Source organism: Mercenaria mercenaria, chromosome 7, assembly GCF_021730395.1.
Source record: "Mercenaria mercenaria strain notata chromosome 7, MADL_Memer_1, whole genome shotgun sequence".
Taxonomy (NCBI): domain Eukaryota; kingdom Metazoa; phylum Mollusca; class Bivalvia; order Venerida; family Veneridae; genus Mercenaria; species Mercenaria mercenaria.
This window is the reverse complement of record NC_069367.1, coordinates 69902885-69921463: the sequence shown is the minus strand read 5'-3', so window position 1 is coordinate 69921463 and position 18579 is coordinate 69902885. Positions and strand designations below refer to the sequence as shown.

Here is an 18579-nt window from a genome sequence, read left to right as displayed (position 1 = left end):
TGCATAGTTTTGTGTACCGAAACAAACTTTGACCTTGACATTGACCTAGTGACCTACTTTCACATTTTTGAAGGTACAGGCTTCAAATTTGGACCACATGCATAGATTTGTGTTGTGTACGGAAATGAAATTTGACCTTGAGCTAGTCAATAAGTCTTGAAATTTGGAACACTCAAAAATGGCACATTGGTGGGCGCCAAGATCACTCTGTGATCTCTTGTTTAAAGTTTGAATGATTTTTACAGTACTAGAGGATATAGGTTTTTTTATGGGCATTTTTGATAGAAACTGTATGCTTATGGACATCTGAATTCTAGTATTTTGTTACATTGTCGAGTTTACAGGACTCCCAACCAGTCACGAAAGTATTACTTGTACAAAAAGTACAAACCATGTTGCAGTCGGTGTTCATAGCAGTCACGGTCTGTTAACAGCCCATTTTTCTTTAAAAGTCTGCTTTGGCCTTTAGCAGGGTTTCCTCTGGGTCAATTTCACTTTGCGCCAACAAATTCGCCAATCAGGAAAAGTTTGCGCCAGTGGCTCTCAAGTTGGAGCCACTAGTCTGTGATGTGCGACATACCATTTTCTTTTTATGCCCCCGAAGGGAGGCATATAGTTTTTGAACCGTCTGTCGGTCTGTCAGTCTGTCCGCAATTTTCGTGTCCGGTCCATATCTTTGTCATCGATGGATGGATTTTCAAATTACTTGGCATGAATGTGTACCACGGTAAGACGACGTGTCGCGCGCAAGACCCAGGTCCGTAGCTCAAAGGTCAAGGTCACACTTAGACGTTAAAGGATAGTGCATTGATGGGCATGTCCGGTTCATATCTTTGTCATCCATGGATGGATTTTCAAATAACTTGGCATGAATGTGTACCACAGTAAGACGACGTGTTGTGCACAAGACCCAGGTCCGTAGCTCAAAGGTCAAGGTCACACTTAGACGTTAAAGGTCATTTTTCATGATAGTGCATTGATGGGTGTGTCCGGTCCATATCTTTGTCATTCATGCATGGATTTTAAAATAACTACGCATGAATGTGTGACACAGTAAGACGACGTGTCGCGCTCAAGACCCAGCTCCGTAGGTCAAAGGTCCTAAACTCTAACATCGGCCATAACTACTCATTCAAAGTGCCATTGGGGGCATATGTCATCCTATGGAGACAGCTCTTGTTCAATCTCTTTTTCATTTGATTCTTTACAGTAACCATGCAATTTGCTCTTGAACCAGTCTATCCTAATATCACATTGAATCAAAAATAGTTTTTAATCTTCTCGACCATTTTCAAGACATTTTCTAAACAAAAGTAATTGCTCAATCTATAAAATTATCCCTTTATATAGTTTGCCATTTTTTAATTATCTCCCTTTAAGGGATATTTTCACTAAATAGATGTTTTTAAAACATGAATATTTATCCTAATATCACATTGAATCAAAAATAGTTTTTAATCTTCTCAACCATTTTCAAGAACATTTTCTAAACAAAAGTAATTGCTCAATCTATAAAATTATCTCTTTATATAGTTTGCTATTTTCATTATCTCCCTTTAATGGTCATTTTCACTAAATAGATGTTTTTAAAACATGAATATTTATCTCTTTATTCTTTTAACTTTTTATTTCAAAATTTATTTAGGTCATTTATCAAAAACAGTGTTGTTTTATATTATTTTATATCTTTTGAAAAGCTTTTTAAAATGCTTAAGTTTCATTATATATATAACTAAATTTCTATTTCCAATCATACATACTATTGTATAGTGAAAATACCACCTACAGGTATTATTAGCTCTTTGTTTTGAAGCTCTGGGGTTGAGCTTTTTAAATTATCCCCGTGTATCAATGCTTTACGTTGGGCATGTAAAAGAACCAAAAGAACTGCTTTGGTACATTTGTCTCTCAAAAATTCTTCGATTGAATTTATACGACCGCAACTGAAATTTACGAACGCGTTGATTTATTTAACAATGCTTGTGCAAAATTTATCTATTTACGATCGGAGAATATGTGTATCTTTTTATCGCGTTTTGACGTGTCATTATTTTCGGCATTTCGGCATTTTCTCGGTCTCAATTACTTCGGCGAATCAGATTGTCATTAAAATAACCTGTAAATTTATCTTGCGTTTTTTGCATCATAAAAAAGGTGGTGCATTAGACGAAGCACGCAGCTAATATTTCGTTTCATTTGCTTTCGTGTAAGTAGGCAGGGCTAAATTTGGCGAATCAGATTGACTGATAATCGTTCTTGCGTGGAGGAACACTCTAGTGACTCGGCGAAGTTTTAAATTATGCCCCGAGGTGTAAATCGATATTGACATGTTGTGTATTCTCTTCGTGTAGTGTTAAATATCGGATAATCAGTTATTGCGTCATTGAGAAAGATCAGAAGATCAGATCGACGATTATCTTGAAGGCGCCAGTGAAATTCGCCAATTGAAGATTTTTAGCGCCAGAATTTACATTTTGGCGCATTTGGCGCCATTGGCGACCGACAGCAGGAACCCTGCCTTTAGGATGTTTCATTATCCTGATAATATTATCCTTTTGTCGCCGCAACAGGTCGTTCTAAACTCTTTAACAGCCTTCAATTAACTACTTTCTAGTGCTGTATTTCTATGGGCGCAGCCATTGTTAGTGACGGAGTAAATAATCTGCATTGGCCGATTGGTTGTAGTATATATCGTTAATTTTAATTGGTCGATTTAAGTGACGTAGTGCATATTAATAAGACAGTCTCGGAAAACCCAGAATATTGACATTAGAAGAATCCAAAGCCATTCGCCAGCTGGGCGGAAAATTGACTCGACCAGCTTTAAACCTGGTCGCATTGGGCGAGTGTTAATTTATATCCCTGATTACGTGCAGGTGCGTGTCTGTGTGAGAAATGTAAAAGAAGGAATGTACAGGGGGGTAAAAGCAATACTAATGTATTTGTGAAGTGTTGGAAAAATTAAGACGACAGTGTTATTAAAAAGAAGAGTATAAACAGTTAAAAGAGATTAAAAACAGCATTCTTCACATTATATCATGTGAGAACATTTGGTGACTCCCTGTCTGAATTGTTCCAGGGTAGGGACCTGCACAACCTCGGCCAGAAGAGAGTTCCATAGGACTATAGTAGCTGGAAAGAAGGAGAATTTGTAATAATTACAGGGTGTAATGATCTGCTTGTAAGACAAGGGGTGCATGTGTCTTGTGAAGCGGGTAGGGGGTATAACATAAGGGGGCATGGGCACTGCAACCAGTCCATTAACAATTTTGTAGAACATTAAACCTGGCATCAGATCTTCTGTGTTCAAGCGAACACCACCCCAGTTTATTTAACATTTGGGAGACACTGCTGTATGTGGAGTAATCGTTTGAAACCCATCGCGCGGCCCTGCGCTGAACCATTTCAATTTTATGGATGTTTTCTTTGGTATATGGACTCCAAACAGAGCTGGAGTATTCAAGTTGGTGTCTGACTAGATTTTTGAAAGCAAACTCTTTTACTTTTGGGTTATTAGTGGGGATGTTCCTTTTCAGGAAGTTAAGGGTTTGACTTGATTTGGAGGTGACCTGGTTAACATGCTTGTTCCAGTTAAGGTCTGGTCTGAGGAGATAGTGACTCCAAAATATTTGGCATCACTTACTGTTTCAAGGATTTGGCCATGGAGTGAGTATTTGGACCTAAATGGGTTTTTTGACCTAGTGATATTAATCACTGTGCATTTTGATGGGTTGAACTCCATGTCCCATTTGCTCTCCCAGACCTGTAACCTGTTAAGGTCTTGTTGAAGGATATGGGAAGAGTTTTTGACGGTGATGTAAACAGTAGTGTCGTCATCAAATAACCAGACCTGTGAAGCTAGATTTTCAGGCAGGTCATTTATATAGATTAAGAAAGAAGAGGGCCTAAAACAGAACCTTGGGGTACTCCGGGTGTACTCCTATACTATATTGTACAAGTTTGAGTAAAACCAAATAAAAAGTGCATAAAAAGTTTATGAGGCTATTACACAGGTAAATATACTGAAGGGTCATAGAATCCCTACCACAGTATCAAAGTTAAGACATATGTCAATAAGTGAAAATGTACCCAAATTAAGAAGTTAAAATGTACCCAAAATGTTATAATTTATAAATATAGCTGTATTATATAGCTACAAAGGTAAAACTTTCACAAAATACTAGTGTATTTCTTTTATAACTAAACTGGATAGCCAAATGTATCAAAACTGATATTTTTTCTAATACTTGTTATGAACTAAAACATCAAGATGTGACAACAATATTTTGTTTGTTCAATATTTTAAGCTCGACTTTTCGAAGAAAAAGTAGAGCTATTGCACTCGACCTGGCGTCGGTGTCGGCGTTGCCGTTGGTTAAAGTTTTTGATAAAGTCAAATATCTCTAATACTATCAAAGCTATTGACTTGAAACTTAAAATACTTATTTAAAAAAAACCATAAAAGGTTACACCAAGAGACACAATTCCCATAACTCTGATTTGATTTTTGACAGAATTATGCCCCATTTTAACTTAGAATTTTTGGTTAAAGTTTTTGATAATGTCAAATATCTCTGTTACTATCAAAGCTTTTGACTTGAAACTTAAAATACTTATTTACCATCAAAGTCTACACCAGGAGAAACAATATCCATAACTCTGTTTGAATTTTGACAGAATTATGCCCCTTTTTAACTTAGAATTTTTTGTTAAAAGTCAAATATCTCTGTTACTGTTAAAGCTTTTGACTTGAAACTCAAAATAGTTATTTACTATCAAAGTCTACACCAGGAGACACAATTCCCATAACTCTGATTTGAATTTTGACAGAGTTATGTCCCTTTTTAACTTAGAATTTTTTTTACTGGCAAAGCTCTAATTCAGAGTCAAGCACTGAGAAAAGTCGAGCGCCCTGTCTTACGGACAGCTCTTGTTAATCCTGTCATCAGTTGCAAAAGGTGTTGATTGAAAAAAACAACAATTATTGATTGTTACAGGGGATAAATTAATACATTATGAAAAGGCTTTTAAAGCATTTACAGTACAAACAACAAATTATGAAAATAATATTTCTTTAATTACACATAATGGTCATTAAACATCAATAATCCTTTTGAGTGATCCTAGTATTCAGTAAACTCCCTGGATTAAACATTCAATATGAATATATGAGAAATAGCACCTCTAATCAATTAGTACATTAGATAATCCGTTTATCTTGTTTATACGAACATTTTATGACAGCAGAACTCTTTGATTGGAGAAAAATAAATCATATGCAATTAATATGTATGATTTGATCAGCCTAAGCCTTTTAAGATCAAATCCTTTTTTCATGTACCTTATTTATTAACATTCTATAAGGATAGTGCTTCCCTAGAATATAGAAAGCTTTTCATATATAAATTATTATTTGGATATGTATAATGTTGTATAATTTTGAATTGTACATGTCTATCCTTTATGTTGTAAAGTTGCAATAACTGCATATTTTGTACATACAATTGTGTTTATACATTATATTTAATTTCATGCTTTTCACTGTATTGGCGATGAACATTCATTTGTTTATGCCAAATAAAATATTGAATTGAATATTAAATTTTATCATGATATGTTCAGTCAATATTATAAATGCAATCATTGTAATATGTTGATGCAGCTTTAAAACTTTGGTATTTTTCTCAAATTTATAAATAGATTTAAAGCAAATATATTAAGAGCAGACTAAGTACATGTACCACAGTTCCTGTCAGTTAACCATGAAATAGATTAACAATTGCAGTTTACTTTTGAGTTCATAAAATCTGTGAGCTGAACCATGCTAAGATGTGTCTTCAGACAAAATATACTGAAATATAATGTATTTTCAAATTTCAAACAAATGATTCTTCAAAAATAATATTTGCAGAATTCAGCTTCAAAGAGCACTGTGCTAATGCCTTTGCCATTTCCTTTATATCAACAATATTTATTATTGATTTAAATATTAAATTTAAGTAATCAAATATAATGAGCAAACGGTTATCAGCACTCAATTAAAATGAGCCGTGCCATGAGAAAACCAACAAAGTGGCTTTGCGACCAGCATGGATCCAGACCAGCCTGCCCATCCGCGCAGTCTGGTCAGGATCCATGCTGTTCGCTTTCAAAGCCTATTGGAATTAGAGAACTGTTGGCGCAGTCTGGTCAGGATCCATGCTGGTTGCAAAGCCACTATGTTGGTTTTCTCATGGCATGGCTCAGTTATATATTCTGAAAAGGATAAATGATATAATGAATACAAACAAACAAACTTTGATTTTTTTTTTAACGAGATGCAATTTTAGCTAGGATTGCAAATGTTATAATTGCTTTTATAATACTAGTAATTCTACAAATAAATAGCCTGATAAAACATAACTAATTAAAGCAATTAAGTAACATCAAAGTAACTTTTTGTGCACAATCTTTGTAGATGCATGAGACTGAAATAAATAAATATGTTCATTACTTACCTTCTTTTTTTTTCAGTTATCACCTTAATATTAATTCTTTATAACAGCAGAACATTAAACTATATTTTAATTACATTTTCACATATTTTGAAAATAAACAATAAATAATTTGTTCTCTCTAATTGTTAAATATAATTATGATGACTCTAGTATGTGGTATGCATTTTCCAGTACCTAGTATATTCTTTGTGGTCTGCATTTTGCAGATCCCCTATAGGAGAGATCGCCGTGACGTTACACATTAACATCTGTTTATCTGGTGGTGGGCAAAACAAATGTTTTTACAGTGTTTGTGTATGGGATTGGAATGTTTTAAAACAGAACTAATTTAAAATTAGGATATGTTTGAATACACCAAAGAGGGAATTTGTTGGCCTTGTTCAAATTGAGTAGCCCAAAGTGGTATCGCATATTTTATATCTGAAAGAAGATATTTATAGAAACATGGTTGAAAATTGAGTTTAACTATGCAAAGCCAGTGAAACTATGGAACAAGTATTTTGTCTGTTTTAGGTATTTGATGTTAATCAAGCAAAATGACAACATGTTTGCTGAAAGTTTATGGCCTTGTGGTGATGTTATATGCTGTTGTGAAAGCCAATGTTGTTGTGGTAAGTCTAAGGCAGAAAGCACATCAAAATAGATTTAAATGTAAAAGTCTTGAGTTTTTGAGGAGGATAAATAGATAGCAGCTCATCTTCCAGTTTTTAGCTCACCTGTCGTGTAGTGACAAGGTGAGCTTTTGTGATCGCCCGTCCACAGTTTCTTGTGAACACGATAGAGACAACATTTTGCAATCTGTTTTAATCAGACTTGCACACAACTTGTATTGGCATAATATTTCGGTTCCTTTCTAAAAATGACCAGATCCCATCATGGGTTCCAGAGTAAAATTTGCTACTTTGGCTTTTGCAGCCATATAGAGACTTCATTTATGGTTTGATTTGATACAAACCTGCAAAATATCTTTAACAACAATAGATCTTGGATTCCATGATGAATCCGTCAGATCCAATCATAGGTTCCGGAGTTACGGCCCCTGATTGACCCCTGAAAGAGTAAAAATTTGTTAATTTTTACCTTGTGAAAAAGATAGAAGTGACATTTTACATTCGATTTTAACCACACTTAGACACAACTTAAGTCGCAATAAGATTTCAGTTCCTTTCTAAAAACCGGCTGGATTCCTTCATGGGTTCTAGAGCTACTGCTCCTGAAAGGGGTGAAATTTTCCATTTTGGCCCTTTCAGCCATGTAGAGGTTACATGATTTTATGCTTTGATTTGATACAAACTTGCACAGAATGTTTATTTTGATGATATCTAGGCCAACTTAGAAACTGGGTCATGTGGGGTCAAAAACTAGGTCACCAGGTCAAATCAAAGGAAAACTTGTTAAAACCCTAGTGGTCGCATTTATGACCCTATCTTCATGAAACTTGGTCAGAATGTCCATCTTGATGATTCCAATGCTAAGTTCAAAACTGGGTCATAAGGGGTCAAAAACTAGGTCAACTGGTCAAATCAAATGAAAAGCTTGTTAGCCTTCTTGAGGCCACATTTATGACTCAGTCTTCATGGTCAAAATGTTTATCTTGATGATTCCTAGGCCAAGTTTGAAACTGGGTCATGTGGGGTCAAAAACTAGAGGTCACTACTCAAATCAAAGGCAAAGCTTGTTAACACTGTAGAGGCCACATTTATGACCCTATCTTCATGAAACTTGGTCAGAATGTTTATCTTGATGATTCCAAGGCCAAGTTTAACAGGTGAGCACTATAGGGTCATCATGACCCTCTTGTTAATACTTGAGTATTAAATGTATTAAATGACTATTATGAGTTGATATATTTGTCAAAATACAATAAAATAAGTACTTCTTGGTTTTGCAGAAAACAAATAATGGCTCTCAAGATGTGACCTACTTCTACGACCAGGCTGCTGCTTTTGGACCATCTATTCCTGATAAAGGAATAACGGTAAAGCAATAATTCATATCTCACCGTAAAGTTATTGCATAATTCTTTTAAATTCAGTTCAAATCATTTTTGTAGGTAGTTATTTTTTATTAGTCCCTAACTAGTTGAAAACCAGTTTTTGGGATTAAAGGATTGAGCTTTTCCATCTATCACTCCGTTCGTCCATCTGCAATTTCGTGTCCGGTCCATAACTGTGTCAAGGGATTTTAATATTACTTGGCACAAATATTTGCTATGATTGTGTAAAACCCGGACCCCTAGCTCAAAGGTCCAGGTCACACTTGACCATCAAAAGTCAGCTTTGATCTTTTCCTGTCCAGTCTGTAAAATATTTTGATATAAGCTCTTGTGTCATATGGACCCTATTAAAAATATTTGTTGGTGTATTTTTTTCAGAATTACTTCCCTTCAGTATGATGATTTCTTATATATTTTCCCACCAAGTTAAAAATGAATTGTTATTGAATTTAAGATTAAACAGTTTCTGATATTTATTATGGATGTTATAGGCAGTCAACAACTGTAGATTTTTGTATATGTACAACTTTTGTGTTATAACATACTACATTATATAACAAAAGAAATGAAGACATATTGTATATATAGTACAATATTGTATAAACATCATTGACAGATACCAGATCATTATGTTATATTCAGACAAGAGCTTAATTTTTCAGAGGAGGCAGAATGTTCTTCAGAATGATTTTACAGAAGAGCATATGTCTGAGGTCAATTTTCCTCAACCTTTTGCTCATAAGTCAATTGTCCTCGACCTTTTGCTCATAGGTCAGTTGTCCTCGACCTTTTGCTCATAGGTCAATTTTCCTCGACCTTTTGCTCATAGGTCAGTTGTCCTCGACCATTTGCTCATAGGTCAATTATCCCCGACCTTTTGCTCATAGGTCAATTGTCCTAGACCTTTTGCTCATCAATATATAGAAGTTTTCAGTAACTTGAACTTGAGGCATAGAATTCTTCATGTGAGGAAGCCATCCACATGGCTTACAGAAGGTCAGTGGTTCTAACCAGGGTGCCTGTGGGGAGATTTTGCCGAGAAGGGCACCTAGGGTCTTCCTCCACCAAGAAAAAACTGGAAAGTCGCCATATGACCAATGATTTTGTTAGTGAGCAGTTAAACCCAACAAAAACAAAGAAAAAAAACACGAAGTTATTTTACTGTGATACTGTTGAAGTGTTATTTAACCCATGTTAAACAAACAAAGGGACAATACTGATAATATTCATTTGAAGGACACATTATTATTTCTTTGTAGATAAATGTTGTTATCTGTAATACTACCGGTATGTAAATGTATTAGTTTTAGCCCATCTGAACACTTATAGGCTCGAGTAAGGCTGTAGTGATTCCCAAGTGTCCATAACAATTTTAGTGGGAATCTTAATTTTCATGGAATATTGATAAAATGTTAATCTGGTTCATGAGAGGTAAAAATCTTAGAAAAATTTAGTTAACGGTCATCTAGAGGCTACATCTGATGTTCATGAAACATGGACAGAATGTCTGTAAATTATGGTAGTGGGTCATGAAGGTTGGGTTATCTTATTTCAAAAACAAGAGGGGCATGATTGCCCTATATCACTCACCTGAGTTAATTTGCTTCCTCGGAAAAAATTTTTTGCTAAAGCTTTAAAAACTTGATTGGTGTGCAAAACTGTACATGTCATCTAAATTTCAAGGCTGTATCTTAAAAAACAAGAAAGTAGGTCAGTAGGTCACATTCATGGTCACTGAGTCAATTTTAAGATCATTGCGCAAAATTGTTCATGTCTTCCAAATTTCAAGGCTGTATCTTAAAAAACAAGAAAGTAGGTCAGTAGGTCAAGGTCACAGTCGGGTGACCCCTTATCACTTGGGGTCATCAGGTAAATATAATCAAACAGTCTAAGATATATGATATAATAATTTTTATCTCACCTGTCACGACAAGGTGAGCTATTGTGACCGCTTGATGTCCGTCGTGCGTCGTCCGTCATCCGTCGTGCATCGTCAATCAACAATTTCTAAAAAAATCTTCTTCTTGAAAACCACTGGGCAGAATTACACCAAACTTCACAGGAATGATCCTTGGGTGGTCCCCTTTCAAAATTGTTCAAAGAATTGAATTCCATGCAGAACTCTGGTTGCCATGGCAACCGAAAGGAAAAACTTTAAAAATCTTCTTGTACAAAACCACAGGGCCTAGGGCTTTGATATCTGGTGTGTAGCATCATCTAGTGGTCCTCTACCAAAATTGTTCAAATTATCTCCCTAGGGTCAAATATGGCACCGCCCCGGGGGTCACATGGTTTATATAGACTTATATAGGGAAAACTTTGAAAATCTTTTTGTACAAAACCACATGGCCTAGGGCTTTGATATTTGGTATGTAGCATCATCTAGTGGTCCTCTACCAAGATTGTTCAAATTATCCCCCTAGGGTCAAATATGGCCCTGCCCCGGGGGTCCCAAGTTTTACATCGACTTATATAGGAAAAAAAGTTTAAAATTCTTCTTGTCTGAAACCACAACACTTAGACCTTTGATACTTGGTTTGTAGCATTGTCTTATGGTCCTCAACCAAAATTATTGCAATTGTACTCCTTGGGTGAAAAGAGGCCCTGCCCTGGGGGGTCCCAAGTTTTATATAGACTTATATAGGGAAAAGCTTTAAAAATCTTCTTGTCTGAAACCATACAACCTAGGCTTTTAATATTTGGTATGATGCATTGTCTAGTAGTCCTCTACTAAAAATTATTCAAATTATGCACCTGGGGGTCACTTAGTTATTATGTGAGTTAAATAGGAAAAATACTTAAAAAATCATCTGATCCTATTTCCAAGACTGTTTAATTATAATTACCTGATGACCCCAAGTGATATGATGTCACTTGACTGTGACCTTGACCTACTGACCTACTTTCTTGTTTTTTAAGATACAGCCTTGAAATTTTGATGACGTACACAGTTTTGCACACAAATCGTAAAACTGAATTTCATTGACCATGAATGTGACCTACTGACTTTCTTAATATTTTATCATCAGTTTGACATTTGAAACATGTAGCTCATATTACTCAGGTGAGCGATCCAGGGTCATCATGACCCTCTTGTTGAAGTATTTTTCCTATATAACTCGTATATCAAGTGACCCCTGGGGCGGGGCCTGTTTTCACCCCAGGGGCATAATTCAAAAAATCTTGTTAGAGATCAACTAGGCAATGGTACATACAAAATATCAAAGGCATAGGCCTTGAACTTTCAGACAAGAAGGTTTTTAAAGTTTTTTCCTATATAAGTCTATGTAAAACTTGGGACGCCCAGGGCAGGGCCTCTTTCACCCCAGGGGCATAATTTGAACAATTTTGGTAGTAGACCACTAGGCAATGCAACATACCAAATATCAAAAGCATAGGCCTTGCAGTTTCAGGCAAGAAGATTTTAAAAGTTTTTAGCTCACCAGAGCACAAAGTGCTCAGGGTGAGCTATTGTGATCGCTCACCGTCCGGCGTCCGTCTGTCCGTCCGTCCACACTTTCCTGTAAACAACATCTCCTCCTAAACCAACAGGCCAATTTTGATGAAACTTCACAGGGATGTTCCTTGGATGGTCTTCTTTAAAAATTGTTCAGAGAATTGAATTCCATGCAGAACTCTGGTTGTTATAGCAACAGAAAGGTGAAACTTTAAAAATCTTCTTCTCAAAAACCAGAAGCCCTAGAGCTTAGATATTTGGTGTGAAGCATTGCCTAGTGGACCTCTACCAAGCTTGTTCAAAGCATGACCCCAGGGTCAAAATTGACCCCGCCCTAGGGGTCACTTGATTTTACATTGGAAAATCTTAAAAAATCTTCTTCTCAAAAACCAGAAGCCCTAGAGCTTAGATATTTGACATATAGCATTGCCTAGAGGACCTCTACTAAAGTTGTTCAAATTATGACCCCGGGGTCAAAATTGACCCCGCCCCAGTGGTCACTTGATTTTACATAGGAAAATCTTCAAAAATTTTCTAAAAATAAACAGAAGGCCTAGAGCTTAGATATTTGACGTGTAGCATTGCCTAGTGGACCTCTACAAAATTTGTTCAAATCATGACCCCCAGGGTCAAAATTGACCCCGTCCCAGAGGTCACTTGATTTTACATAGGAAAATCTTCAAAAATTTTCTAAAAATAAACCAGAAGGCCTAGATCTTAGATATTTAACTTCTAGCATTGCCTAGTAGACTTCTACAAAATTTGTTCAAATCATGACCTCCGGGATCAAATTGACCCCGCCCAATGGTGTTACTTGATTGTAAATTTTCTAAAAATAAACCAGAAGGTCTACAGCTTAGATATTTGACCTGTAGCATTGCCTAATGGACCTCTACAAAATTTATTCAAATCATGACCCCCTCGGTCAAAATTGACCCCGGCCCAGGGGTCACTTGATTTTACATAGGAAAATCTTCAAAAAATTTCTAAAAATAAACCAGAAAGCCTACAGCTTAGATATTTCACGTGTAGCATTGCCTAGTGGACCTCTACAAAATCTGTTCAAATCATGACCCCCGGGGTCAAAATTGACCCCGTCCCAGGGGTCACTTGATTTTACATAGGAAAATCTTCAAAAATTTTCTAAAAATAAACCAAAAGGCCTAGATCTTTGATATTTAACGTGTAGCATTGCCTAATAGACTTCTACAAAAAAATTTCAAATCATGACCCCGCCCCATGGGGTCACTTGATTTTCATGTCAAAAAGGGCTTTAGTACATTCCTTATCTGTGAGTTTTCCTTCACATGTACATTTTTCTTCGTTAGATAATTTCCTTATAGATTCATCAAAAAAATTTATTGTGAACGATTTCAGCTGCCGTTTTTAGCTCACCAGAGCACAAAGTGCTCAAGGTGAGCTTTTGTGATCGCTCTGTGTCCGTCGTCCTTCGTCATCCGTCGGCGTCTGTCGGCGTCAACAATTTGACTGTTAACACTCTAGAGGTCACAATTTTGGCCCTCATCTTAATGAAACTTGGTCAGAATGTTACCCTCAATAAAATCTTGGACGAGTTTGATATTGGGTCATCTGGGGTCAAAAACTAGGTCACCAGGTCAAATCAAAGGAAAAGCTTGTTAACACTCTAAGAGGTCACAATTTTGGCCCAATTTTAATGAAGCTTGGTCAGAATGTTACCCTCAATAAAATCTTGGACAAGTTTGATATTGGGTCATCTGGGGTCAAAAACTAGGTCACCAGGTCAAGTCAAAGGAAAAGCTTGTAAACACTAGAGGTCACAGTTAGCAGTGTAGAGGCCGCATTTGTGACTGTATCTCCATGAAACTTGGTCAGAATGTTAATATTGATGATTTTAAGATCCAGTTAGAATCTGGGTCATGTAGGATTAAAAACTAGGTCACCCAGTCAAATCAAAGGAAAAGCTAGTTTACACTCTAGAGGACACATTTATGACCATATCTTAATGAAACTTGGTCAAAATGTTAATCTTGATGATCTTTAGGTCAAGTTTAAATCTGGGTCAGGTGGGGTCAAAACTAGGTCACTAGGTCAAATCAAAGGAAAAGCTTGTTAACACCCTAGAGGCCACATTTATGACTGTATCTTCATGAAACTTAGAATGTTTAACTTGATGATCTTTAGGTCAAGTTTGAATCTGGGTCATGTCGGGTCAAAAACTAGGTCATGGTGTCAAATCAAAGGAATAGCTAGTTATCACTTTAGAGGTCACATTTATGACCATATCTTAATGAAACTTGGTCAGAATATTAATCTTGATGATCTTTAGGTCAGTAGGTCAGGTGAGCGATACAGGGCCTTCATGGCCCTCTTGTTTCCTATATATGTCTATGTAAAACTAGGGACCTCTGTGGCAGGGCCTCTTTTCACCCCAGGAAAATAATTTGAACAATCTTAGAGGACCACAAGGCAATGCTACATATCAAATATCAAAAGCCTAGGTCTTGTGGTTTCAGACAACAAGATTTTTAAAGTTTTTTTTTCCTATACAAGTCTATATAAACCATGTGACCCCCCTGAGCGGGGCCATATTTCATCCTAGGGGGATTATTTGTACAATCTTAGTAGAGGCCCACTATATAATGCTCGGCGATATATGACCTTTTTGTGTCGATTCGCCGTAAAACCCAACTCATTCATTCATTACTATATGATGCTACATACCAAATATCAAAGCCCTAGGCCCTTTTGTTTTTGACAAGAAGATTTTCAAAGTTTTTCCCTATATAAGTCTATAGAAACCATGTGACCCCCCAGGGCAGGGCCATATTACATCCTAGAGGGATAATTTGAACAATCTTGGAAGAGGCCCACTAGATGATGCTACATACCAAATTTCAAAGCCCTATGGTTTTGGACAAGAAGATTTTTAAATTTTTCCCTATATAAGTCTATATAAACCATGTGACCCCCGGGGTGGGGCCATATTTGACCCTAGGGGGATAATTTGAACAATCTTGGTAGAGGCCCATTAGATGATGCTAACACACCAAATATCAAAGCCCTAGGCCATGTGGTTTTGGACAAGAAGAGAATGTTAATCTTGATAATCTTTAGGTCAAGTTCGAACCTGGGTCATGACAGGTCAAAAACTAGGTCACCGAGTCAAATCAAAGGTAAAGCTTGTTAACACTGTAGAGGCCACATTTATGACTGTATCTTTATGAAACTTGGTCAAAATGGTAATCTTGATATTCTGTAGGTCAGGTCAGCGATACAGAGCCTTTATGACCCTCTTGTTTTTCAAACTGATCTTCATGAAATGTGTTAAGTTAGGGGGAGAGGGGATCTAATGTAGTAAACTAGATCACAAGGTCAAATCTTCTGAGACCCATGTAAACATCCCAGAGGTCACATTTTACTACCTGTTTTGTATGATACCAGGCTATCTTATAGGTTTATTTGAAACTAGGTTGTCCGAGATAAAAATTAAGTCAGGTGTGTGAAACAGAGCATTTATGTCCCTGTTATAATACAGCTTGAGGTGGCAAGGGAATGAGCTAAATGTTGAAATTATCCGATGTTTCAAGCGATCCAAGCATAGAGCATATAAAGAATATGGCTTTGGACTGTATACATGTAAATTGCTTGAAATGAGTCAAGATTCTCCAGCAATATTTCACATATTTCACTGTATTTCAGAAATGTTGATTTTTTTTTCAGGGTTACATATACAATGTGCACCCATTTAATGCTTGTAGACCTGTGGACCCGCCACCAGACAATTCATCGGTCTGGATAGCTCTCATTGCCAGAGATAATTGTTCTTTTGTTGAAAAGGTTGGTGCTATTTTTAGTTTTATTATTTAAAAAACAAGGAGGCTATTGTACTCTCCCACATGTAAAGATTGATCTTAATGAAAGGCAGACATGTTGTGGTTAAGGCTAAATTTCACTGATATCTCATTTATTTTTTTATTACCGGTAGTACTACTATTCCTTATACACTCACTTTTTACCCCTACTCTTTCCTCCACCCCTAACGACCTAGAAAAAGACCCATAATTTTTATCAGATTTCTTACAAACTCTCATTCCCTGTCACACCTTTGCCTGCCTCCACCTACCCCCTCAGTTTCACCCCATCTAGTTAAATTCATCCTCCTCCTGTCCATTACACCCCTTCAGTTCCCAAAATAAATCTTTTTTTACATTTCTCACATTTATGATTTATGGTTTCTTAGTATTCTTCATACTCCTTCCCACGGTGGTCAGTAAGTTTTTGTTGAAGAGGCTGAAATAGAAAAAGTAGCTGACCAGCTAGGGGGTTATAACACTAGGTGATTGCATCAAGTCCCATAACTCTGACATGCATTTTGGCCAAATTATGTCCCCTTTTGAACTTAAACTTCTGATTGACGTTTTGCATGCAAGTTACTATCTCCAAAACTAATGCAGATACTGGGTTGAAACTCTATAGATATTTTAACATTTAGGGTAATATTTCTGCTTCTGGGACAACATTTCGAATAGTCAAGCATTTGCTGTCTTATGGACAGCTCTTGTTGTTTTGTTTTTTTCTCGTTCAGATTTCTAAACATTTACTTAAAAATATATTGAAATAGGAACACTTACTTCATAGTATCTATGTCAACATGAAAATAAAGTAAAATTTCAAAGTTCTGTTGATATTTCCACGTGAAAAATCTGAAACGCTATATTTCGGTTATATATCTACTGCAGTAAGTCAAAAAAATTTTGGGGAAATCATTATTACCAACTTCACAGGTCAAAACAATGACACTAGCCGCAGTCATGACTTTGTACCCGACTGAACAAAATTCAGATCTGTCTAAGACATGAAGTCCAAACATTTGCTTACATCAGTTTCTTTAAACAAACTGACATAATTTTTGTGGCAATGTCCTGCAAAACAGTTTAAAGATTCAAGCTCTAGCCCCATAGTTATTTAATATCTTAATGTTCTGTTCAATCATTGAAGAAAGTTACCTGCACAAATATTGATATATTCATTATATGTTGAGATAATACATGTCTTTCTGAAATAATAGAGATTGAAGTTTCAGTACTGTTGCATGTAGGCATGTGTGTAGTAATTCTTGGTACATAATAATTTGGTAAATAACCCTCAATGTTATTGAAATAAGAATGAAATTCTACTCGTACGTACACCCATACAAGTTTGAAATTGCAACCACGAATTACTCACTATGACAGACACGTAATGTGCAGAGTGAGAATTATAAGGCAGCCATTGTGTATAATTCGGAGGATTTGGTGGACCGAGATGAGACTGTAACAATGGGAGGCGGTAGGAGAGTTCTACTTTCAACCCACCTCAACTCACTATTGTCATATGATCCCCTTGCAAGCAGGACTTTAGTTGTCTCTGAGCACTCCAGTAGGCTATATAATCTGGTGAACAGAGATAGTTATAGACATCTGTTTCCCATTTAAGATTTGCACAGTATTTTTTTCATCATTTACCATCAGTATTCCTTATCACACAATCCAGTATGTCATGCCTTCATTTTGTACAGAGTAATTTTGTGTTATGAGCTCATCTTTGGATGGGAAAACCTCACATACTTTCGGGATGTTTTCATCTCAACTTGGTTCACAATTGGCCAGCTTCACATTCATGAGATACAGCAAAGGGAATATAAAATGTATGAAAGTTAAGTTGTGTCATAGAGATGATTATGAATGTATAAAACCCTACCTAATTTGCTCTTCTCTTTTTGCAAGACTGTACCAAACAGGTTGTCATTATTCTTTCTTTGTTAAATCATCACATTACTTAAAAATTAAATAAATTGAAAAATAGACTCTAAAAAATAAGTTTTTCCAAGCCTCATGTGAACTTAGGCACAGGTTTTTCTGTACAAAATATGATCCAATTTACCAATTACCATGGCAACCTAATTATCAGGTGCGTAATGTGCAAAGCTGGTCTGCTGCTGCTATTGTTTACAACAAACACAATGACAACAAGATTTTTGTAATGCCTGGAGGTAAGTTTTGTTTACTCCCTATCTAAACATACATACATTTTTATAAATAATCTCTAAGCATTTTATAGTGTCTATATTTAATTTAATCTCTAAACCCTGCTTATTCGTATACAGATTCGCAATGTGCAACGATGGTCCGTAGCTGCTATTGTCTACAATCACCATGACGACAATACTTTGACAAGAATGCACGGAGGTAAAAAAAAATGCAGAAAATACTTGAGCTTGTAAGAGCTGAATTATTTAATATTGCTTTCAGCAGAAGGTTCTCTGCTTGATGTTTTAAAGCTGCATGCATAAGAGTCACTTATTCCATAATCATGCATTTAAGCTTGCTAAAAACTTCTATAATTTTACATATTGCATAAAAATGCATAACTGTTTCAATGTATAAGAAAGGAAGAATATTATGTTTTGGAAGTTTATGTCATGACAGCATATTTGAATTATATCATTTTTGAAAAAGTGTAAGTTTGCTAAACAAGTTTTATTTCCAAAGTTGCTACAGATATCAAGATTCCATCAGTATTTATCGGATGGTCAGACGGAATTGCGCTGAGTCGTAACTATTGTTACAACTGTACCTCAGTAGAGCCAGGAAAAGGCGCGTAAGTAC

At 36.1% G+C, this 18579-nt stretch overlaps 1 protein-coding gene across 9 annotated transcripts in view; it reads left to right on the top strand.

Annotated features, from left to right (window-relative positions):
- LOC123553970 (E3 ubiquitin-protein ligase RNF13-like) overlaps positions 1 to 18579 on the top strand; it is a 54202-nt gene that overhangs the window by 10764 nt on the left and 24859 nt on the right. For 4 of the 9 annotated variants that reach the window (XM_045343762.2, XM_045343761.2, XM_053548625.1 and 1 more), the window contains exons 2-6: positions 7011 to 7108; positions 8389 to 8475; positions 15653 to 15769; positions 17167 to 17260; positions 18463 to 18571. In XM_045343762.2, the coding sequence (XP_045199697.2) occupies positions 7034 to 7108; positions 8389 to 8475; positions 15653 to 15769; positions 17167 to 17260; positions 18463 to 18571 (482 nt within the window). In that variant the 5' untranslated portion in view covers positions 7011 to 7033. Of the gene's footprint in view, positions 1 to 7010; positions 7109 to 8388; positions 8476 to 15652; positions 15770 to 17166; positions 17261 to 17881; positions 17964 to 18077; positions 18160 to 18462; positions 18572 to 18579 lie in introns of all 9 variants that reach the window. The other 5 variants (XM_045343765.2, XM_045343763.2, XM_045343766.2 and 2 more) reach the window with 3 other exon arrangements.